Source organism: Xiphophorus maculatus, chromosome 13, assembly GCF_002775205.1.
Source record: "Xiphophorus maculatus strain JP 163 A chromosome 13, X_maculatus-5.0-male, whole genome shotgun sequence".
In the NCBI taxonomy this organism is placed as follows: domain Eukaryota; kingdom Metazoa; phylum Chordata; class Actinopteri; order Cyprinodontiformes; family Poeciliidae; genus Xiphophorus; species Xiphophorus maculatus.
The window spans coordinates 8,982,411-9,006,473 of NC_036455.1; the positions used below are offsets into that span (position 1 = coordinate 8,982,411).

Here is a 24,063-nt window from a genome sequence, read left to right on the forward strand (position 1 = left end):
CCTCTGACGGCAAAACTCAACTACTCTTTGCATCTGAAAAAACGGAACTACAGTATGCTGCTTAATGAGCAGCAACTTGTTGCACATTGGAAGACAGAGCCTGCAGGTTTTTCACGATGGCAGTGCAAAGTTATGCTTCATAATCACACATGAAGAAAAACCTTTATTTGCAAATCTAACAACTTTGTCTCGCAAGCTTTTTCTTAACTAAGTAATGCTATGGGAGTTGCATGAATGTGTGTTTGAAGGATAGTCTTGTGGGTTGGACATTTATTTACATTTATGCCAAACCATCAGCGATACTGTTTCTCCATTAGACCAGTCAGAAAGCTGCTGGCTAGTCTGAAGGAGCTGTATCCATCTTAATGCATAAGTCCTTTTTGTTTTGTTTATTTTTGTTGCTGTTATTCGTTCTCTTATCCAGTTATTTTGCACACACCAATGTTTGTTCTGTGTGCACTAATTAGTGAATTAACAAAAAGAAGCATGAAGGAGCCGAGTGGGAGAGTCGCGAGAAGCTCCAAGGAGGAGCTGCACCCTGAGGGCGGAGCTAGGTCCACCCAGGCGTTTTGCACGACTGAATGGTTGCCATGGAGATTAAAGGATTTCTTACGCATGCATAAAAGAATCAAGACAAAACTCCAGGTTTGTTTTTGATTACATAAAATGGTGTGAAGCACGAAAAATTCATTTTGCATCGCATTGCCCCTTTAACACCTTGAAATAGAGTTAATGAATGGTTAATTTCAACTGTGATCTCACAACTCTTTACATTTTCTCAGGTCAGCGGGTCCACGTTTTCAGTGAGAGCGCCCCCTGTCTGCAGAGCTCTCTGGACGTTCTGCCAGAAAACTTCTGGATGTTGTGCAGCCTGAGGCCAGCTCAGGTAGGTGCGTTTCTTCACCAGCTTCCTCATGCGGTAAAATGGAGACAGATGACGAGAAGGAATGTTTTCTAAAAACAACAGGACCAACACATCCTTCTTCTCATCAAACAGGCGAAAGCTAAAAGAAGTCAGGTGAAAGAGAGATATCATTTGTCAATATTTGTGAATATTGATTAGTTCTAAAGCTAGCTTTAATCCATTCAGCTTAATTAGTGCACTTTTAATCTTAAAGGGCAATATTATTGCCTAAATGTGAACAAGAGTTGTTCCTGTATTAAGTGACAATGTCTGATTATGAATTATTGCTAATTTGATGAAAAACTAATGCAAAAATTATTACAAATTTGACACGTTTTTGCTATAACAGTTTTGCCAAAAAAAAGGCCTTAAGAAAAAACTAAATTACAAAGCATGTATTCCACATCAATCATTGATGAGATGCTCCACTTCAATAAATCTCAGTATCTATGTATATTTATTATATATTTAATTTTCCTGAGCTGTAAACCCTGATTGTCACAATAAAGAGATAGAATCACTTAGAGCAGGGGCCATTTGTGGTCCTTGAAAGGATTTCGATCAGCCCCCCGACTAAAAGTCAAGAATTGTAAAAATTTGGCCGACAAACCAGAAATCAACTGATGACTCCAAATATTTTGAAATTGTGTTTTTCTTTTAATAAAGGCAACAGTCCAAAGCCGTTTTAATGTTTTGGATCTTTAAGGGTTTATAGTTTTCATTAAAATGTTGCTTATTATTGAGCAGGTGAAACTAAAGAAGGAAAATCACAAACAATTTTTTTCATTTTTAATTTAATGATTTTCGTGGCCCACGAGTTGTTTAAATTAGCCAGTCTTGGGTCCAGGAACAAAACTTTGGACTGATTTAGAGCATATAATTCTGTAAGTAAAAAATGCATTGTTTTTAATTTTGAAAGGTTTTTCACCAAGATGCCCACAAATTATTTCATATATGTTAAAAGCATCTTCTATCCTCTTCTATTAAGTTCTCACATTACAATTTGAAAAGCTGGATTTATTTAGTTGGTGATGTATATAAAACTCCATAAAGTTTTATTTTTGTTGTTTATAAAAAGAGACAGCGCCCCCACCTGGCCATCTGTATCTCTCTGGAGCACCACTCGCTCTGCAGGTAGCTGCGGCTGATGACACAGATGGTTTTCCTGCTGCCATATATGGCATCAGTGATGTTCTCTATGATGGGTTTACCTGCGGACACACATGTGGTGCATTAAGTGTATGTTTTATCATTTCTGATTAAAGTAAAAAAAACAAAACAACAGGATATTAACAAACACAAAGAGAATTGCTAAACTTATTTTTTAATTCAGCAAACAAACAAAAAACTATAAACAACTCAAATTGACAAGTAAAAACAATTAATGGATTATTTTTTGATGTTATTGTCATTAGAACCTTTCACTGATAATGTAATGAATTTATGACATTACCGGCATATAAGTTAAATTACCTGTTGAAAGATTTATGCTTAATATATACTGTAGTCATTGTTTGTTTTTTTAAATTATTTTTGCTTAGCGAGGAAAATATCACAACAACCACCAAGAATGTTAACTTAGATAAAAAAGAAAGAAATAATTTTATTTTCTAAAGGGCGCTATTAAACTGAAACAAAAACGTTTTCTGGTGCAAAACTTTCCTTCACTTATTGGCTGAAGTTTACGAGTAAATTTGTGACCACCTAGCAGCAGTTTTCGATCTTAAAGCCATAATTAAAAATGGCTGCGAACAGATGTGCAGTTATACAACCGTACATCTTTGAAAAGCAGAAGAAAAGTCACCTGCACAAAAAACAAGAATCCATCAAATGCTTTCTGAATGGTGAGCAAGGAAAATAAAACAAAACATTTCACTTGTCTTTTCCGGGAGATATAGTACAGCACATGATTGGAACTCAGATTGCGTTGCTAGGTGACGGGGTGGGCTTTCCCTGAGGTTGCTAGGTAACGGGGTGGACTTCTCTGGGGTCACTAGTCCAGTGCCTGCTGGTTTCTGACGTTACATTCCGAAGAGTTTTGAAACGGGTAATTTTCCACACATTACAAAACATTAAGTTACAGCTGAAACCAAGCTGGGTGGTTTTTAAAAGCAGTAGAGATAAAAGTGGAAGTAGAAAAAATATGCAGCATGTGATTTTTTTCATAAAATGTCCAGATTAAAGAAAGTTACTATAAAAATTTCACCAAAATTTCTCAATCTACCACGTCCGTCTGTCCGTCCGTCCATCTATCCATCCATCCATTTTCTAACACCCTTGTCCCTAGTGGCGTTGGGAGGGGTGCTGGTGCCTATCTCCAACGAACGTTTCGTGCGAGACGCAGGGTACACCCTGGACAGGTCGCCAGTCTATTGCAGCACCACGTCAGTCATTCAACAGTATCGTCATGAAAATAAAAAGTTAAAAGACTTTATTTACCTGGTTGGAAGTCTCTGTGGTGCAGACAGAGTCTCCAGCCCTGCTGTCCCTCCAACACTGGGAGCATTTCCCTGTAAACCCAGCCCTCATCATGGACGTTGTAGGACACAAAGGCGTCAAACCGATGAAGGACTTCCTTTCTCCTTCTCTGATTGTCATAGAAATAGGCTAGGAAGAGGTGGAAGGTGTAGGTGAGATGCCACCACAGGAAGTTATAGATGAACGATGTGAGAAGAGTCAGAACAACCAGACAAGAGCTGGAAATGAAGTAGAAAAATCTGCCATCATCCCAGCACAAATGAACGTCAAATTCCAGTAACAAACTTTCTCGTTTATCCACAGGTGTGGAACATTTATATTGATGAGCATTTACCACCTGTGTCTTCTTGTTGTCCTTCACCCATTGGATAAAGCCTGCATTTGAGCAGTTACAGGTGAAGGGGTTGTTGTCCAGGTCCAAGTACGTTAGAGAGGGGAAAGACTTGAACACAGTGTCATTAATCATATCAAGTTCATTGTCGGTCAGTTTCAGGTATCTGAGTGCTGAAAGGTTGGCCTTCACCAGAAAATCCAAAGAGCTGATGTTGCATTTGGAAAGCTCAAGACTGTGCAGGTTTGGGATCAGAAGGAAGAGTTCTGGACCCACGTCTGAAAAATCAGTCTCTGTGAAAGTCACACTCTTGAGATAGGGATTGGACCAAAACATGCCTAAAGGAGGAGCTCCAATAAAGATTTTGACAGCTGTAAAATTCTCCAAATATCTCATAGACGAGAGTATATCTGCTAATTGATATGGAAAGCAAAAAATGTTGCAGATTACTGTGTATCTTTTCATTGATTTAAAGACCATGATATCTCTAGAATAGTTTGTTTGAAGATTTTGGTTTTGAGGGTTCAATTCTACTGTTAGATTTTCCAAGAGTTTTAATTTCCATATTTTGTCTCGAGATGAAATAATATTGTCCAGTTTATTGACTTTATGAAATGATCTTTGTGTCATCCCATCAAAGAAAACTGTTCCTAGATCCAACTGTTTCAGGGATTGGAAACCAAGAAAATCAAGCATCTTTAGGAAAGCTATTTCATTGTGGTTTATGTTTAAAATTTCAAGCTTTGGCAAAAAAATGTTGTTTTCAAATGTCATCAGTTGATTAGAACTCAGATCCAAAAGCTTTAGGTTTTCAAGGTTTAGAAAAACACAGTAATCCACTTGGCTAATGCGATTTCTCTTCAGGTAAAGCTCTCTCAGTTGTGTTGTGTTCACAAAGTCCTCACAGGTCAACTCTAATATGTAATTGTAATTCAGATTAAAGATCTCAAGGGAGCTGAAACTTCTCGCATCATGTGGAACTTGGGTTAGCTGATTGTCACAAACGTTTAGTGATCTGAGATGCTTCATTGACCCCAGTGACCCTTCAGGCAGTTCGTCTACATCACTTTTTCTCATGTCAAGCTCTGTGAGTTGAGAACAGACTTCAAGTTTAATAGGCAAATTGTTGATATGACTGTTAAACAAATCCAGCCTCCTCAGTGTTGGTATTTTGCAAATTGTAGATAATAATCCTTCGTAAAGATGCATCTTCAGGGCTTCTAGACTTAGATGGCTTAAAGAGTCAAGACTCTCCAGGACTTTTGTGATCCCTTCGAAAGAAAGAATAGACCTCCCGAGATATAAAAACGATATGTTCCTCAGTAACTCTTTGTCAGGGATTTCCCATTGCAGGTCTTTATAACAAAAACACATGGAGATCTCTATTTTCTGGAGGTAAGGAAAGACGGGTGTAGAGATGCTGAAAATTGTCAGGGAATCACCGGAAATATCCAACTCTTTAAGATTTGACGTCTGATTCAGCAGCAGGTCTTTGGTCTCAAAGGAAGAAAACCCATTGCATTTAAGTCCAAGCATCGTGATTTGAGGTAACTGTAGGACAGGCTGAATGTCGGTGATCTGTCGAAGCCTGTTGTTTCCTAAATCTAGAGTTTGTAAGCTAGTGAGGAACTGGAAAGCTCTTGTATGAATGACCTGAATACCGTTGTTGTTGAGTAAAAGAACAGTAAGGTTGTGCAGACCCTGAAACATGTTGCTTGTCAGGACATTAAGTTTGTTATTTCCCATGCAGAGAGTTTGTAGAAACATCAGATCAATAAAAGACCCTTGATCAACATGAGCAATTTGATTTGATGTTAAATCCAGAGTTCTCAACTTTGACATGCCAGAAAAATCTCCTTCATTAATTTTCTGCATCCAGTTGTTGTTCAGGTTCAGTGAAACTGCATCTGTGGGGATGTCTTTGGGGATTTTTTCGATTTTCCTGTTTGCACAGTCCAAAGCCATATGAGCAGAGGGATTCTCCTGGTAACGTATTGTGCATTTTTTCAGCACGTAAGGAAGTGAAAGATTGAAATAAACAACAAGAAGGAGAATCCCCAGAACGAAGCATGAAGACGGATGTCTAGCAGTGGCCATTTCTTTAGTTTGAGGTAGTTGACAATGTCATTCAAGAATAATTACCTGCATGCAAAAGATACACAAATGTAAGATCAGAGAAAGGTAGAGTAGCACTACTTCAACATATTTTTACTCAGTAAAAGTAAAACAAATATTTGGTAAAAAGTCTACTCAAGTACTGAGTAACTGATCAAAATATCAATCATTACCCTATCATCCAGACCAAAATATGAAGTTCTATGGAAATTTTGGTATTTTAAGGATGAAAAAGACAATAAGTCATATCAGTAACAAAAAATAACAGTATCAGGCAAAAAAAACTATAAAACTTCTGAAACTTTAACAAAATCTGCAGCCGTGTTTCTGTCTGGTGAATTTCTGATTAAATTTACTTGTTTAGCTAAAACAAGTGGGCAGAGAATCCAGAAATTTTACTCAAGTAACCGTAGCAATATTTCATAATAAATACAAAATTATGAATTAGTCCAGATTTACCTGGCTCATTATTAGCACAAAACATCACATTTATTTTTGAAAAGTGAATAAAACTCATGAAACAGAAAATAAATAGGGATAGGAAACTACCACATCCTGAAGGAACTCCATCCAAAATATAAAATTGTTAAAAAGCTACACATAATTTCATAATCTTTACACATTTATGTGAAAGACAAAATATAGAACTGGTGAAAAATCCCCAAAATAGTGACACATAATTTGAGCAGTTTTGTGATCCAGCACCGTGTTCAGAGACGTTAAATGTATTAATAACATCATAAAAATCATGCGAACTATAAAAATTGCTAAAGTTACTTGAACAAATCAGAAGACCCCCAGAGCACCAGAATGTCTGTATTTATGAAAATAGTGTTAGCCATATAAACTTACAGAATATACTGAAATGCTGAGGATTAGAGGAAAAGCTGCTCCATGCCAGACTCGTCATCTTAACTGTAAACAACATGGTGAACAAAAATTATCAAGAGATAAATGGTTGGTTTATCTCCAACCATTTATCAACAACAATAACCTCTTTCAACTCTTAAGAGGATCTTTTTCACTATTTCTGTTGCTGAAAATTGTTCAAAATGTAACTATTTTTTATTTTTGTTGTTCGTTTTTACTTAATGTCGTTTCCAGCTTAGGTATATTCTCTTAACAAGAACGACAACCTCATCTGAAAGAACTTTAGTTTAGCATCTAAATGGCCATTATTGTTGTTGATAATGAAAAGAAGAGTAACTGTTTCTGCTACTCACATTTGATGTCTGCGTTGCATTATTCTGATCTGGCACTGGAGGTTCTTCTTTTGGAGATTTGTGTCATGTCTCGGTTCTTTAAATACACAAACAGGAAGCTACAAGTCTTGTCGTATGCTCACTCTGTTTAACTTCTTTTCTTTCGCTGAAACCCTCAACTGAAGGCCAACTCACTGTGGACAGTATTTCAAGTTGAATCTATGTTTAGTTATCAGTGTGAATATTTGGACGACATTTTAACAAAGTTAACATAAAAACAAATGTAGAATATAGTATAGAGGTGTTGCTAACAAAGTGGCACTGTCAGGTTCATGGGTTTTTATGGTTTTCTGCGTTCATAAAAACAACCCTTTGATCATTTGATATTTTTCTGTATATTTCTTTGATTATTTCAGTTTGTTCTTAGTTGTTTATTATTTATTTCTAGTGTTTAATTCTCCTTTTTTATGGTTAGATTTATGTTTTCCCTTCTCCCCGTTAGCGTTTGCTTCTACTTGCAACCCTATGCCGTCCGTCTCTATAAATTTGTAAGTTTATTATCTTTTTGGTTAAAATAACTAACTGCTACCTTCAGCCTCTTTTTCAGTTTACATTTGGATTCAACTGCTGCAACATGACCGGCGCCTTAGTGCAGCCTGAAATAAATGTAATTTTCTGCTTCAAACTGGGGATTTTTTGATATTTGTTTGATTTTATATATTTTTTGACGTTAGCAGAATATTGTCAACGTTTTGCGCACATTTGTAATGGAAACGCAACTAAAACCACTGAATAGTTGACTAGAAAATTTAGTAGAGAGGAAATTTCACGCCTGGTACTTCCCAGAAATTCACCAAAATTCATTTTCTAAAACAATCCTTTGATATTACAGGACAAATTTTTCAGTCTTGTCATTTTCAAAGATATTTGTTTTAAATTTATGTCATTTATTTACATTTATCTCAGACTTAAAAGTATAATCAACAGAAGAATGAGTACTGGGCAACAAACACCACACAGCAAAGTAAAGTTTTTCAAGAAGTCGTTGCTAAAAATGGTGCTGTAGACAGAATTTTCATTCTTACTTATTTTTACTCAGTTCCTTATATAAAAGGAGGAAGAATGAATCTGTAAATAAAACTTAAGTTACCACATATATTTATGCAAAGACCACTAACCTTTTCATTGCTTTTTTATTTATTGTTTTGTTTCCTATTAGAAAATTTATGGAAAATTGTACTAAATACAAGTCAAAAATATAAAAATAGTTAATGCAAAAACATTAAAACTGTCATCAGAAGCTTTAAGTAATAATTATGTAAACCAGAGGGTCAAAAAGTCAGGATCATGAATGTTCTTAAAGGGCCAGTTGTCCCAGAATGTATTGATGAAACAAGTTAAACTGTTAAAATATAAATACGTTCTTCAAATTACATAATATTGAACATCTTTTCAATCATTCAAGGATTTTGTGATTTTTTTTTGCAATAAAAAAGTGTTTGTGTTAATAATTTATAAATATTTGCACTTACGTATGATAATAACACTACTTGCCGTGTCGCTATGCATTGTAACTTTAAGTGAGGCAGATATTCAGTGGAAGTCAGAAATACTGCCACTTGCAGGTGGGAGTAAACCGTCACTGAGATGCAATGTTTTCACAAATTTTCTGGAAAATTTGCAATATACTCACAATTATGCATTACCGTGAAAAAGTGCAGGGATTTGTTTATTTTTTGTGAATTTTTACGATAACTCACAAGACATTGGAGGACCTAATTGATGCAATTTGGCAATACACAAAGAAAAACTGTGTTAAATTGATTGATAAAGTCATATTTAAGCACACTGTTATCTTGACTGTTCTAATTAAGTGTCAATTTAGAGTCTGAAGGGCCACACAAAAAGCTATGGCGAGCCGGATTTGGCCCCTGGGCCTTGAGTTTGGCACATGTGATGTAAGCATTCATTCTTTCACTGCAAGCGGAAATGGTCACAATATATTAGAAGAAATGAAGATACACCACAAACCTGATGTAAACCCAAAAATTAGGTTAACAATAGCAAGAAATGACTGATTCAATCTGGAAAAAGGAAAAATAATGATGCCATAAACATAAAACAATGCTCAACCCACTGTTTACAGCCAATCTGTACATTAATTCATGCTCTAATCTAACTTTTATTTGCGGTACGAAGAATTAATTTCAGCTATTCTCCATTTTTGCTTTTAAATATTATGATGACATGATGTGTAACATGATTGTATAATTTGATTTGTACTTTTTTTTTATTCTTAATGTTTAAGTTACATTAACAGCCATTGTACATTTCTCAAATTCCTGCCGGTCCGGTCAGCAGGTCCGTGTTTTCAGTGAGAGCGCCCCCTGTCTGCAGAGCTCTCTGCACGTTCTGCCAGAAAACTCCCGGATGTTGTGCAGCCTGAGGCCAGCTCAGGTAGGTGCGTTTCTTCACCAGCTTCCTCATGCGGTAATATGGAGACAGATGACGAGCAGGAATGTTTTCTAAAAACAGCAGAATCAGAACGTCCTTCTTCTCATCAAACAGGCGAAAGCTGCAAAACAAAAAATTAAAACGTAAAAATCTACCTTCCAGACCATTCAGTGTTCTTGAACAAACTTCCATAAAATTGTAAAACAGCTGAAACACTGAGTGCCTTTAAGTCTAGACTAAGAATCTGACTGTTTAGAGTTGCTTTTGAAATGTTATGAATGAAACACTAACCAACATTTTGATGTTGGACAGCATTTGGGAAAATGTGCTGTAAAAAAGTAAATGTAAAAATGTAATCAACAAAATTGTTGATTTTTTTAGTGTCTCTTTATGATGTAAAGAACTTTGAATTGCCTTGTTGCTGAAATGTGGTATAAAAATAAAATAAAATTTGATTTGAATAGTATCACACTTCATTAGTTTGTGTCTGTGACGAGGAACATTGCTAATTTGCTCCCTCCTTCAGTAGACTATTATTTCATCTGGCCCAATAACAATGAAAAGTACTGTAATACCTACACTGTGTCAGCAGGTGGCAGTAGTGGAAACAAAGATAAATTTAAATTCAAGCTAAAATGATAATAATTTGGCTGAAAGTTTTCTCAAAAAACACATTTCAGGTTTTCCAAGTGTCGCCAGTGAACTGCAGCTGTAGAAATGTAATCACGCAAAAACGGCCTGCATGTGCAACGGTGCACAGCATGTTTTTGTCTTTACCTATCCTTTGCAGACATTTACAATTTGAGATAATCCATAAATAACTGCATGAAATGAGTTTTTTTCCACGTTTTTTCTCAAAAATTCTATAATCTTTTCTTGAAGACAGAATTGTTATACTTTCATTATTCGGAAAGATAGCGCCCCCACCTGGCCATCTGGATCTCTCTGGAGCACCACTCGCTCTGCAGGTAGCTGCGGCTGATCACACAGATGGTTTTCCTGCTGCCGTAGATGGCATCAGTGATGTTCTCTATGATGGGTTTACCTGTTTACAGATGCATTAGTTGCTATTTGATTGGAGTTTTTCATGGCAGGAAATGGAAAAAAATACCAAAATGTAAATGAGAAAATGGTTGTGTTTAAAGCTGCAGTATGTAACTTTTATACAAGATATTTGTCACTTAAGGCTGCATTCTCATTGCAGCTTGAAGTGACCCAATTCCAACTTATTGCCTTATGGCGACCTGTATCTGATCTTTTCATGACAGTCTGAACAACACAGATCGGATTTCTTCTAATGCGACCCAGGCCACTTGGATATCCAATAGGCATCTGATCTTTTCACAGACTTTTCCATGGAGGAATCAGGTTGTGTTCATCCGACCTGAACATCATTGATACTCGACAAACGCATGGAGGGTCATGATGGACGTCTGAAGTGAGGGCTGGGAGAATTGAACAGAGCGACTGTTCAATTCAGACAAATCCGTCAACTTTGTTTTCCAAAATTGTTTTTGCCAGTTTATTCATGGCATCTTCTTGTTTGAGTCAAACTAATTTGTCTGTGAACGTAACACTCCTGGTTGGAGCTCAAAGATGGCGATATTGACAAAAGTTGGAAACAGCTAGCTTAGAAACCGACCCATACCTCCTGACGTGTTGATCAAATTACCGGCTTTGTCTGAATTCACACCACATGATTTATATCACTATCATAAACAACATTTATCCTCACACCGGAGTAGCCTTAAAAACAGATAAAAGATGAGATGCTAACCAATTTTTCCATACATGCTAGGCTGCATGACGGTGTGGCATTGTCTCCATAGTTACCAATGGTTAGACGCCTACCTTCTCCATAATGCCATATTTGATATCTTTCATCTACTTATAAAGTAGATGAATATTACTATTCTTACCTTGTAAAAAGTGTTCGCTGCAAATCCGTGATTACACCAAGGGCTGCCAGTCACTGTTAATGGCTGCTATTGATCGCTGCCCCTTCTTTCCTCATTAATGGTTAAACAATAAAATGACAAGTTTGGTTTCTATCCCTATTTGTTTGTGCAGCCGACCGTGCAGCATCCTATGACCATTTTTAGTATGAAATCAACTAAATAGAAGCAATATTAGGTTACAGATGTCTGTTTTTAGACTGGCTTTACAGGACCACATTGGTTGTTTTGACGTCCGTCATGGTGGAGGGGCGTAGTTATGGAGAGTGTGACGTCACGTGCAAAGGGTAAATAAAGAGGTTACCTGGCTGGAAGTCTCTATGGTGCAGACAGAGTCTCCAGCCCTGCTGTCCCTCCAACACTGGAAGCATCTCTCTGTAAACCCAGTCCTCATCATGGACGTTATAGGACACAAAGGCATCAAACCGATGTGGGTCTTTTTTTCTCCCCTTCCTGCTGTCGTAGAGAAAGGCTCGGAAGAGGTGGAAGGTGTAGGTGAGATGCCACCTCAGGAAGCGGTAGATGAAGGATGAGAGGAGAGTCAGAGCAACCAGAAAAGAGCTGGAAATGAAGTATAGAAACCTGCCATCGTCTCGACATGACTGAACATCAAATTCTAGTAACAAGCCTTCTTGTTTGTCCACAGGAAAGAAACATTTATACTGATGAGCGTTTACCACCTGGGTTTGGGGGTTGGTCACTACCCAGTGGATGAAGCCTGCGTTGGAGCATTCACATGAGAACGGGTTGTTGTCTAGATCCAAGAATCTCAGAGAGGGTAGAGACTGGAAGACTGTCTCGCTAATAACATTGATCTCATTGTCAGTTAGGTTCAAATATCTGAGAGCAGAAAGGTTGGCCTGGACCAGAAAGTCCAAAGATCTGAGTTTAGAGTTTGAGAGATCCAGGTTCTGCAGGTTTGGAAGTGGTAGGAAGAATTTAGAGCCTATGGAGGACAAATCCGTCAATGATAATGTCAGACTTTTTAGCTGGAGGTTCAGCTCAAATGTTTCCACTTCGTAGTAATTTATATAGATATTCAAAACCGTAACAGTTCCCAAATCTCCATAAGCTCTGAGCATTTCCCTAATTGTACGGAAGGGCATCCATTGGGTATTGCTGCTTCCGATTAAAGTTAGCTGCTTCATTGTCTTAACATCACTAAAGGGTTTATCATTGTTTGATTGCAGACTTTGGAAAGTACTGTCTGTATGTACGTAGATTGTTACATTTTCAATGTTCTCTAAGCCACTGAAATAAGGTACGTCTACAAAATGATAGGTTTCCACCTTCAGTTCTTTGAGAGCCTTCATATGTTGAAAAACATCTGTGTCCAGATACTTTATGGGGTTGCGGCTGATATCTAAGGCCTCAAGTTTCTGCAGGGAAACTTTGAAAGAGTCTCCGAATGTCTTCAGCAGATTGTTACTCATATCCAAAACCTTTAGATTGACGAGGTTTTCAGTAATACACCTTTCCAGTTTGGTTATGCGGTTTGCGTTCAGGTAAAGTTCTTTCAGACGTGTGGTTTTGGAAAAATCATCGCATTTCAACCCAGAGATGTCATTTTCACCCATAATCAGGATCTCAAGAGTAGAGAGGCTCCTTATGTCATCTGGAACTTCGGTGAGCATGTTGTAACCCAGATTTAAGAATCGCAGTTGTTTCATTGATTGCAATGAACCTTTTGACAGTTTATGCATGAAAGTATCTTCCAGGTTAAGTTCTCTGAGCTGGGAGCACAATGCAAGGTCAGTAGTAAAATTATCAAAATGGCTTCGGGAAATAGTAAGCTTCCTGAGTGTTTGTACCTTGCAGACTGCAGGTAGCAGACCATTTGGAAACCAAGTATCCACATATTCAAACGTTATATCTCCCAGTCTTTCAAGACTTCCCAGAACTTCGTGGATTCCTTCAAAGGAATCCGATGTTGCGGCAACATCCAAGTTAGTTATGTTCTTTAGTAAGCTTTTGTCAAGTAACACTTGTTTTACACTATCTGTGAGTAAGAAGTCTATTGTCTGGAGGTAAGGGGAAATTGGCCCTATGATGCTCAAGATTTTCAAGTTAGAACTAAAAATTTCCAACACTTCAAGACTCAAGGAGAGATTCAAAGGGAGATCTTTGGTGTCAAAAGTAGTAAATCCGATGTATTTTAAGTTAAGTGCAAGTAAATGTGGGAGATGGAAGACTGGTAGAATTTCTGCAACTTTCGTAAGTGGAATAGAGGCAATATCAAGAGTTTGCAAGCTGGTCAAACACTGGAAGGCAGATTCATGAATATGCTGGATCTTGTTTTTGCTGAGGACCAGAAATGTGAGGTTGGACAGGCCTTTAAACATGTTGGCTGTCAGACTGGTAAGTTTGTTATTTCCCATATCAAGTGTCTCCAATAAAACCAAGTCGATAAATGACCCTTGTTCAACGTAAGCAATTTTATTCACTGTTAAATTCAGATTTTTCAGCTTTGACATGCCGCAAAAGTCTTTTATATTAATATTTAAGAGTTGATTGTGTCCAAGTTGTATTGACACAGTATTTTTAGGGATGTAATCAGGGACAGTCACAAAGTTCATGTTTGTACAGTCCACAGAAACATCAGCAGAGACGTTCTCCTTGTAAAGTATTGTACAGTTTTTCAATGAAAACGCCAGCAAAGGGTTAACAGGAAGCAGCAGAAAGAAAAGATTAAGAATAAAGTATAAAGATAAAGTATTTACAGAGGCCATGATTATTATTTGAAGATAATCACCTGCAAAAGAAAAATGTAGTGGAAGAATAACACTTTGGTTAGGATTACCCATTTAATCCCATTGGCAACAATTGGTGTCAGACATTTTTTGTAACTTGTTGAAGGTCTAAAAGTGTTTTTTGGCTGATAATTGAAGTTATAAAACAAAATAGGTTGTATACTCTATAAGCAATATCAATTTAATGTAGGTATGAATGGTCACATAACTAAACCTCTTTACTTCCTGTCTTTACACAGAAAGTGAATGTCTGTATAAGAGGAAGTCAGTAAAATACAAAAACAAATAAAACTAAAATATCTTGTATATGTATTCTTTAAAGAATCTTCTACTGATGCATAGTGAGAATTTTATCCCTGCATGTATCAAAAACGAGTAAATGTAAGCATGGCAACAATTATAGCATAACCAACATAAAATGTAATGTAATTTATGCATTATTAATGTAACAGTGCATAAATATTACACATTAAGGAGGTCCAAGGGTCGACATGAATGCACTTATTTTGCAGGAAATAAACTGGGACTAAACAGGTTCAGTTAATGACCTTTCACATTTCACCTGAGAGGTTCAGTCGACATTTCATGGGTGTTGACTGTTTATTCCAACTGATCGGTTTATTGTTGTGGAAATTGCTGAGATAAAGCCATCGCTTCCTAAAAATCTAGCCTGCCATATCCAAACAGCTTTTGATACACCAAACGAAAACCAAAATTAGATGCTTCAATGTTGGATAAAATTAGGACAAGAACACATTTTTGTACTCACAGTTTGATGCCCAAAGCTGTAAATGTCTGAACCGAGGAGTTGCTTCACTTCTTAACACCAACAGAAAGGAAGCTACACTCTTCCTACATGTACTGTTCAATGATTTCCTCTAACAGCATTTTAGTACTTTAGTTTCATTTTAATGCATCAAATGTTTGATAAATTTAGTTAATAAGAAGTAGAGACATTATATTCTGCCATTAAAGCAGTTTGATGATGCGCTCTTATAAATTTAAATAGGAGTAATAATGTTTAAGTGTGTGATGAACACACGTTAACCGTCCATTAGCCTGATGAGAAGCTGTACGACAGTGACACCTAGTGGACATAGGAAAGTAGACAAGTAAAACGCCTGCATGACCAAACAGTCATTCAGCAACACTGTAAAACATACTGGAGGTGGTTTAACTGGAAAATGAAAGTCCACCTGTTGTCTTGAAAATTCAATTCAAGTCAACAAGAAAATTGCTTTGGTTTTAACTCAGAAATTAAAGTTTATGAAGTTGATGTAACAAGAAACGACTGTTTCTTATTGTTTTTTTAAATTATTTCTGATAACTCATTAATCTTAAATTATGAGTTTAAACTTAATGCTGCAATTTAAGCCAAATAATTATTTCACAACATGCAAGAAAAAAACCTGCTCTCACCCAATTAAAGAACCACATTTCTCTATTATTTCTACTCACAATATAAAGTTAAGCGTTAATTAGGTTAGGTTCTCAGTTATTTGCAGCAAACAGGATGGTGTATCGGTCAGGATACAGGAAGGAGGACATGAGATCAAAACTTTAACTTCAGATGTGAGCTGGTTTATTTGTCTTGATGCTCAGTGTTGCCAGCAGTCTGTAATAACAAATAAATTGCCATTAGGCTAACATATTACAGGAATAGAGGTTCAACTAATACAAACTCAAACAAAAATATCTAATGAGAAATAAACTCAACCATCCACATTTGCATGTAAATCCACAACATACACAAATAACTCAATTTACGTAAAGGTTACATCATTAGGCGCAGCCTCGGTGAAAACACGAACACAGACAGCCCGTCGGCTCAGTTTAGCATAAGAGGCACTTTGGCGCCATCATGTGGCCAGATAAAATCACTACACAATGGCGGCAGCTGGCAGCGCATGCCCTTAATGACTATATCTGCCGCAATAACTCAATGGAAAGCAATAACAGATGCAGCCGAAATGCAGTTACAAACAATGGGATTTAAGGTAAACCTACGAAGGCTGAACAGGTTCAACTGAGTTAGAATACAAAAAATATCAGAGCCTTTTATACTATAAGATAAATGCTTATTTTATTTTGAATAATTAAAATTCTTGTTTTAAGTGGCATGAACAACATTTCTGATCTGAAAATGAGTTTTGTAAAATATCCCAAATGAATTCAGCTCAGAAACATTTAGTGTGAACAGGACATTAAAATGAACATTTGCTGCATGTTCATGCTGCTGACTCTTAATAAAACAAGAGTCAGATCAATGTAACGCACTACCATCTCAGGATACAAAAAAAATGCTGCTAAGCATTCTGGGAAATAGCTCCTACTGTCATTTTCTTCTCTCAGTTTTTTAAAGTGTTAACTTAAAATCTCTAGTTTATTCAACTTTTTGAGGTTTTACAAAAGTAATAAAAAGCTAACACAACTTACTGCTGTAGGTTTGTCTTTCGCAAAGTTACATTTAGGTTCAAAATCTAAAACTGGCAAAATTTATTTGCCTCAAAGAGTAAAAGACACAACTAAGTGCAGCTCAAATGTTTTATAGTAAAGATTCACATCACTAAAAAATAAAATAAATAATAGAAAACACATCAGTTTTCTTCTGATATTTCTGTTTATACTTTTGTTTCATCCAGAGGAGTTCGTGAATGAATGCAACTCACTGATAAACTGTTGGCATGTTTAGCGTTGTGATTTTTAATCGTATTTTAAAAGAAATACGATGTTCAGTTTTTTTAAGCATTGAAATTATTATAAAAAGAAATAAGTGTGATGGTTTTACAGATCAAGATTTACATGTTTTCCTCGATTATCTTTTGTTTCTTAGAGATCTGTGACGCCTCATCGTCCTGCCGGTCCGGCCAGCAGGTCCGTGTTTTCAGCGACAGCGCCCCCTGTCTGCAGAGCTCTCTGCACGTTCTGCCAGAAAACTCCCGGATGTTGTGCAGCCTGAGGCCAGCTCAGGTAGGTGCGTTTCTTCACCAGCTTCCTCATGCGGTAATATGGAGACAGATGACGAGCAGGAATCTCCTCCAGGAACAGCAGAATCAGAACATCCTTCTTCTCATCAAATAGGCGAAAGCTGCAAGAAATCAGGCAAAAGAAAAATTGTACAGTTATCAAACACTGATTTACAGTTGCAGAACACTTTCCAAGAAATATCGCCTAATTCAAGATATTGAAAGATATCGAAACATTTGATCTAAGACATAAATCCTAAGTAAAGTATATCTGAAAGGATTTCAAATGCAAACTAATCAGTATTTCTGATATGCAACATAATATTAAATATTGCAACACCTTATTTTATCAATCTATTTATATACTGAGCAGCATGCGGCCCTTATGCATTCATGTGAGAGCAGGACGAACACATTTAGCTAAACTGTGAGCAAGTTATGTTTTCTATATGTTTTTATGTCTGGACAGAATAAGGGGAAACACCAACAAATTTTTCTTCTTGTGTTTGTTTTTGAGCATCAGAGAACTCGTGCTACATTTTTGGCATTGTTTGTGTTCTGTCCACTAAGACAAATTAATCAGTTTGTTAATATAGGATTACCACACATGAAACCTTTTACGTTCTTTAACATCTTCGTCTAGCGTTTCCTGTCCCAGCTCCAGTTATTTTAAACTTGTATTAATATTATTAATTTAAATGAATGACATGTTCTCTCGTGTTTCCTATTTTGAAGAGTGAAGTTGCACATGTTCCTGAGAAGTAATTTTATTACACTTATCTGTCAGTGATAATGACTTATATAGAGTAAAAACGTATATTTTGTTAAAAGATAAAATGATTTATGGAGAGACATCGCCCCCTATAGGTAGAAAATTCATAGGCTTCACATAATAAACATTCTGAATAATAAAATGGATATAATAGATAAAATGTTGCTTTACAGTTTAACTTTGGTCAATAAAACAGAGTCTAAGCAGCTGATATGTTTATATTTAAGAGCTTTATTCTTGAGATTGACTGTTTAAAGACAGCGCCCCCACCTGGCCATCTGGATCTCTCTGGAGCACCACTCGCTCTGCAGGTAGCTGCGGCTGATGACACAGATGGTTTTCCTGCTGCCATAGATGGCATCAGTGATGTTCTCTATGATGGGTTTACCTGCGATATGAGAGGGTTATGATAAAAACAGCAACAGTTTAAAATCTGATTCAAAAATAAACAATGAAATAGTTGGTCTAACAAAACACAGATAATGATAAAACTATTGATGTTATTATGCTGATTAAATGAGTCATTCAGGCTTAATCTTCCCGTTATTAAAAAAAACATGAAGAAATTAACTTATTTTGAGAAAACAGTCGGAATAAAATATATATGCAAAACGAGAAATTAACTCATTGTTTAAAAATAAAAGAAATATTGGAAAAAAATGTGGAAAACAGTAAATTAACTTATCTCCAGAAATACATGGGAATAAAATATGTTTAAAATGGTAAATTAACTATTGGGAAAAAGATTATGCAGAAAATCTTTTTCAGGAAAGTAACTCGCTATCTTGGAAAAACTATCAGGAAATTAATTCTTCTCAAGAAAACCATCGGGGAAAAACTATATATGTAAAACGTCTTCTCTTGATTTGATCTGAAACATGATTAAAATAGCTCAGATAAAACCAGAGGTCACCTGGCTGAAAGTCTCTGTGGTGCAGACAGAGTCTCCAGCCCTGCTGACCCTCCAACACAGGAAGCATCTCTCTGTAAACCCAGCCCTCATCATGGACGTTATACGACACAAAGGCATCAAACTGGTGAAGGTCTCTTTTCCTCCCCTTCCTGCTCTCGTAGAGAAAGGCCAGGAGGAGGTGGAAGGTGTAGGTGAGATGCCACCTCAGGAAGTGGTAGACGAAGGATGAGAGGAGAGTTAGAACAACCAGACAAGAGCTGGAAACGAAGCAGAGAAACCCGCCATCATCCAAACAGGGCTGGACATTAAAGTCCAGCAACAAGCTCCCCCGTCTGGACACAGGAAAGGAGCATACGTACTGATGAGCGTTTACCACCTGGGTCTGCGTGTTGCTCTTTGCCCACTGGATGAAATCTGCGTTTGAGCATTCACAGGTGAATGGATTTTTGTCCAGGTCCAAGAACGTTAGAGAGGGTAGAGACTGGAAAACTGTCTTGTTAATCACATTCAACTCGTTGCCGGTCAGTTTCAGATATCTGAGAGCAGAAAGATTAGCGTGTACCAGGAAATCCAAAGACTTCAGCTGAGACTCGGAGAGATCGAGACTCTCCAGGTTTGGGATTGGAAGAAACAGTTCAGGTTGCAACTCTGACAAATCCGTCTTCGTAAATATCAGACTTCTCAGCTTCTGATTGAACTGAAACGTGTCTGAGTATGGAGCACTCAAATAAATATTCTCAGCTTTAAAATATTCCAGATGTTTCAGGTTGTGAAGGACTCTTTTTGTCAGGTAGTAGAGCAGACCCTGGTGAGCCATCGAGACACTTTTTAATGATTTTATCCTGATGGAGTCTTCATAGGTTTTTGAACAAGGAGTTCTGAAAGGTCCATTGTAATTGAAGTTGAGTTGAATCTTTTCCAACTGTGGCAAAGTTCTCAAATTTACTAAATATAGTGGAAATGATCCAGAAAACGATTTTAGGCTTTTTAGTCCCAAAAATGTATAATATTTTAGATTTTCTAAAAAGTACGATGTCACATTCAAATGTTTCAAGGACCGTAAGCCTCGGAAATCATAATTATTAAGATGTTTTATAAAGTTTTGACTTAAATCCAAGATCTCAAGCTTCTGTAGGCCAACTTTGGTGGAGGCTTTGAACGTCACGAGCAAATTGTCGCTCAAATTTAAAAGCTTTAGGTTAGTAAGACTTTCCAGGACGCATCTCTGCAGCTTGGCAATCCTGTTACCATTTAGGTGTAGTTCTGTAAGATGTGTGGTGTTCACAAAATCCTCACAGCCTAAGTTGGAAATGATATTATCATTCATAATCAAGATCTCAAGGGAGGAGAGGCTCCTGATGTCATGCGGGATCTTTTTTAGCTTGTTGTAGCTCACGTTAAAAAACCTCATTTGCCTCATTGAGTCCATTGATCCTTGTGGAAGTTCACTTATTAGACAAATGGACAGATCAAGATATGTGAGCTGAGAGCATTGTGCAAGTTCAAGAGTATAATTACTGAAATCGATTATAGACAAATCCAACTTTCTCAATGTTGGTATTTTGCAGGCAATGGCTAACAGTCCATCCCTAATCCGGATGTATATAAAATTTAGACGTAGGTGATAAACTGAGTCAAAAGTCTGCAGGGCTTTTTGAATCTCCTCATTGGAAAGTGGAAGCCTTTCAAAACACAGATGTGTCACATTCTTTAGCAGTGGTTTGTCTGGTAAATCCCATCGTGAAGTATTTTCCAAAGACATAGAAAGCTCTAATTTATGGAGATGAGGAAAAACTGGTGTTGTGATACCAAATTTTATGAGGTTAGGACTATAAACAGACAACTCTTTAAGACCTGAAGAAAAATTCAGATGGAGATCTTTTGTTTCAAAAAAGTAGAATAGATTGTGAATAAGGTCGATGGTGTGAATTTGTGGTAGTTGTAGGATGGGCTGAATGTCAACAATTCGTTGGAGCATATTTTCCTGGAAGTTCACAGTTTCTAAGCTGGTCAGAACCCGAAACGCTGATTCATGGATGAACTGGATTTGGTTCTGAGACAGGTCGAGCACGGTGAGGCTGGACAGGCCCTGAAAGACGTTGCTCGTCAGGTTGGTAAGTTGGTTTTTACTCATGTAGAGAGCTTTCAGTGACACCAGATCGGTGAAAGAGCCATCATCCACCTGAACGACTTGATTGTACTCAAGATCCAGAATTTTCATCTTAGACATACCACAAAAATCTCTTTGGCGAACTCTCTGAATGAAATTGTGTCCAAGTTTTACTGAAACAGCATCTTTCAGGATGTCGTCAGGGATAGTCACAAGCTTCCTGTTTGCACAGTCCAGCGAAACTTCAGCAGAGGAACTTTCCTCATGAGGTATTGTGCAGTTTTTCAATGAGTAAGGCAGCGAAAAGTTGATCTGAAGCAAGAGGCAGAGAAGCTTGAGTGTGAAATGTGAAAGCACACACCCTCTTGCAGCCATGCTTGCTTTAGGTCAGGATTTTTGTCAGTGTTGTTCCATGATGGTTGTCTGCAGAAAACCTGAAAACAGAGAAAAAACACTTAGTGCAACTTCCTTAGTTAATGACAAAGCTTTCTTCTGGAAAATATCACGTTTTCAGACAAAAAAAAGTGAAACATTTGAACATATTTGACAAAGATATTCCCATCCTTAACTATGATGCATCTGGTTTCTACTGAATCCTTGAGATGTTTCAATAATTTGTTCCTCCTGTGCAAAATTCAGTTGAACTAGTAGATTATTAAGGCAGAAAACTAAGCAACAAAGTCACAGAAAATACCTACTGAACTGTTAGGCTGGCTAAGAAACAAATCTGGGGAGAGATAAAACACATAATTGAAGCAATGTCCAAAAGAAAAACGAATGAATGACTGTTTTGGTTCTTTTTAAAAAAAAATCTGATTTACATTTGTCACTCTTTGCTGCCCTGTGGTTTACAAGATTTAAAAAATAATAGCAATATGTTTGCAAGGTTAGAGGAGGTCCTGAGCAAACTGCACCACATACATTTTTAAACTTTTACTGAAAGCAGAACTGGGTGTAGTCATTCGGTAATTTTGCTGAATGTTTTTGAAGAAAGAGTGATTCGTCTTTCTTTCCTTCTGCCAACAATAAGAAATGTTTCTTTACCAAGAAAATAAACCAACATTGACACTGCATATTTTTTTAATCAGTGCTTTTCTTTTATTATTTAAATTCTACATTTATGTTCAACAATGATATATAGATCATCTTTCCATGAAAATATACTTAGTTTCTTCTAAACGTTTGTAGTCAAGCTGATAAAAATGCATATCACCAAAACATTTTGTGTTTTAAATTATGTGTTTTTTTTTAATCATTTTACGAGCTCCATTCATAAACATGACAATTTTGGCATAAGTGACAGAAACTTTGAACAACACTTTAAGATGTTTTTGTTGAAAATGGGATAAAACAACTACAGCTGGACAAAAAAAATGAGCACAAAAACAAACTAAGCAAACAGATTCACAGCATCTACCTAAATAACAGTCAAAAATGTATCCAAGATTGTAATTTCTTGCAAAAACTAAACTGGAATACTTATGTTTTAGTTTGTTAAGAATAGACATTATTTAACTTGCAGCATCTTTATGTAATCACTATTTTTTCCTGCATTAGCTTAGAAACAGTTACACATAAAGTGTTCTTTCTCACAGAATAGGAGCAACTTTTAATTAACAAAATATTCCTTAAATGTAGGAATTTCCAGTGACTGATTGAATCAGTGAAGTTTCTGATACTCACAGTGAAGCTGCTTGTGTCAAGCGAAGCATCAAATGTTTGCGTTGTTAGACTTCCTCCTTATTTCTTTGAAAGACACAAGCCAACACCTACAGACTCACTGCCACTTCTGATGTTCAGTTACTGAATATGGAAAACAGGAAGATACAACCCTGACCACTGGTGTGATCACTGTTTCACTGTTGTGTTGTCTTCACTGAGATTCTTTTAAATACATTAAGAAATAATTGTTTAATTGTTGCGCAGACAAAACATTTACATACATCAGGGTATACCCTAACACCAGTGAGGTTCTTACATGTGTAGTGGTTTTACGCAGGTAAGATACACCAATTCAAGCCTCCTTCAGCTACCGATACATATTTAATAACATCCTAAATTAAATTGTACTTTGGATAAACAGATATTTTTAATACTATTTGTGTTTGCATTTATCTTGTACTCTTCATAATTCCAGATGTTGGACTGAACATTGAACATAAAGCTTGACTTATGCAGTCTTATAACATAAATAGTTCCGTGCTTACAGGCTGCGAGTTTAAAGTTATTGACCTTTTGCCCGTGACGTCACGCTCTTCAGAACTCCGCCCACTCCGCCATGATGGACGGAAACAACCGTTGCTCTAATTTAAAGCCTGTAAAGCAACAGGCAGCCGGTAACCAAAAATCGCTTTTATTTAGTTGATTTCACTTTAAAAATGGTGATAGGATGCTGCGCGGTCGGCAGCATAATCAGACAAGGATAGAAACTAATCTTGTCATCTTATTGTATAACTTTTAATGAGCAAAGATGGCGGTGGCGATGGATAGCAGCCGTTAATCACAATGACTGGCAGCCCTCGGTGCAATGGCGGATTTGCAGCGAACACTTTTTACAAGGTAAGAAGATTAACGTTCATATACTTTAAAAGTAAGTGTAATTAGAAAGATATCAAATATCGCGTTATGGAGAAGGTACGTGTCTAACCATTGGTAACCATGGAGACAATGCCACACCGTCATGTAGCCTAGCATGTATGGAGAAAAACTGGTTAGCATCTCGTCGTCTTTACGTTTTAAAGGCTCCTCCGGTGTGAGGAGAAACGCTGTTTATGACACGGTGACGTAAATCATGTGGCGTGAATTCAGGCAAAGTCGGTAATTTGATCAACACGTCAGGAGGGAGGAGGTATGGGTCGGTTTCTAAGCTAGCTGTTTGCAACTTTTGTAAATGTGCCGTCTGTGAGCCCCAACCAGGTGTGTTACGTACACAGACAAATTAGTTTGACTCGAACAAGAAGAAACCATGAATAAACTGGCAAAAACTACTTTGGAAAACAATTTCAGTCGCTTTGCCCAGTACTCCCGTCCCTCACTTCCGACGTCCATCATGGCGCCGGGAATGATTAAGTGATGTAGTTGCAAAGGGTCAATACAGTAATTATGCTGTTTAG

At 37.0% G+C, this 24,063-nt stretch overlaps 2 protein-coding genes across 2 annotated transcripts; both read right to left on the minus strand.

Moving 5' to 3' along the window:
* Window positions 1-597: 597 nt before the first annotated feature.
* Window positions 598-7,091, minus strand: LOC102235829 (toll-like receptor 13). The gene is made up of 5 exons (XM_023344549.1): window positions 7,052-7,091; window positions 6,681-6,743; window positions 3,344-5,855; window positions 1,998-2,115; window positions 598-1,004 (listed from the first exon to the last, which is right to left on the minus strand). The coding sequence occupies exons 3-5, from the start codon at window positions 5,808-5,810 to the stop codon at window positions 779-781; spliced, it is 2,811 nt and encodes a 936-aa protein (XP_023200317.1). The 5' UTR covers window positions 5,811-5,855; window positions 6,681-6,743; window positions 7,052-7,091; the 3' UTR covers window positions 598-778.
* A 1,419-nt stretch (window positions 7,092-8,510) lies between these two features.
* On the minus strand, window positions 8,511-22,690 carry LOC102235321. Its single transcript, XM_014471197.2, has 8 exons — window positions 22,634-22,690; window positions 18,841-21,384; window positions 18,198-18,315; window positions 17,041-17,277; window positions 14,959-15,008; window positions 11,744-14,191; window positions 10,412-10,529; window positions 8,511-9,605 (listed from the first exon to the last, which is right to left on the minus strand). The coding sequence occupies exons 2-8, from the start codon at window positions 21,323-21,325 to the stop codon at window positions 9,365-9,367; spliced, it is 5,697 nt and encodes a 1,898-aa protein (XP_014326683.2). The 5' UTR covers window positions 21,326-21,384; window positions 22,634-22,690; the 3' UTR covers window positions 8,511-9,364.
* Between the last annotated feature and the right edge of the window lie 1,373 nt (window positions 22,691-24,063).

What these genes read in the sequence shown, in the direction of transcription:
- LOC102235829 (XM_023344549.1), bottom strand. Translation starts at nt 5,810, where the DNA reads ATGGCCACTGCTAGACATCCGTCTTCATGCTTCGTTCTGGGGATTCTC. An exon ending in CCACAGAGACTTCCAACCAG is followed by an intron (nt 2,116 to 3,343) that starts GTAAATAAAGTC and finishes GTGTGTCCGCAG; the next exon opens with GTAAACCCATCATAGAGAAC. An exon ending in AGAGAGATACAGATGGCCAG is followed by an intron (nt 1,005 to 1,997) that starts GTGGGGGCGCTG and finishes GACTTCTTTTAG; the next exon opens with CTTTCGCCTGTTTGATGAGA.
- LOC102235321 (XM_014471197.2), bottom strand. Translation starts at nt 21,325, where the DNA reads ATGGCTGCAAGAGGGTGTGTGCTTTCACATTTCACACTCAAGCTTCTC. An exon ending in AGAGAGATCCAGATGGCCAG is followed by an intron (nt 17,278 to 18,197) that starts GTGGGGGCGCTG and finishes GATTTCTTGCAG; the next exon opens with CTTTCGCCTATTTGATGAGA. An exon ending in CCATAGAGACTTCCAGCCAG is followed by an intron (nt 10,530 to 11,743) that starts GTAACCTCTTTA and finishes ATCTGTAAACAG; the next exon opens with GTAAACCCATCATAGAGAAC.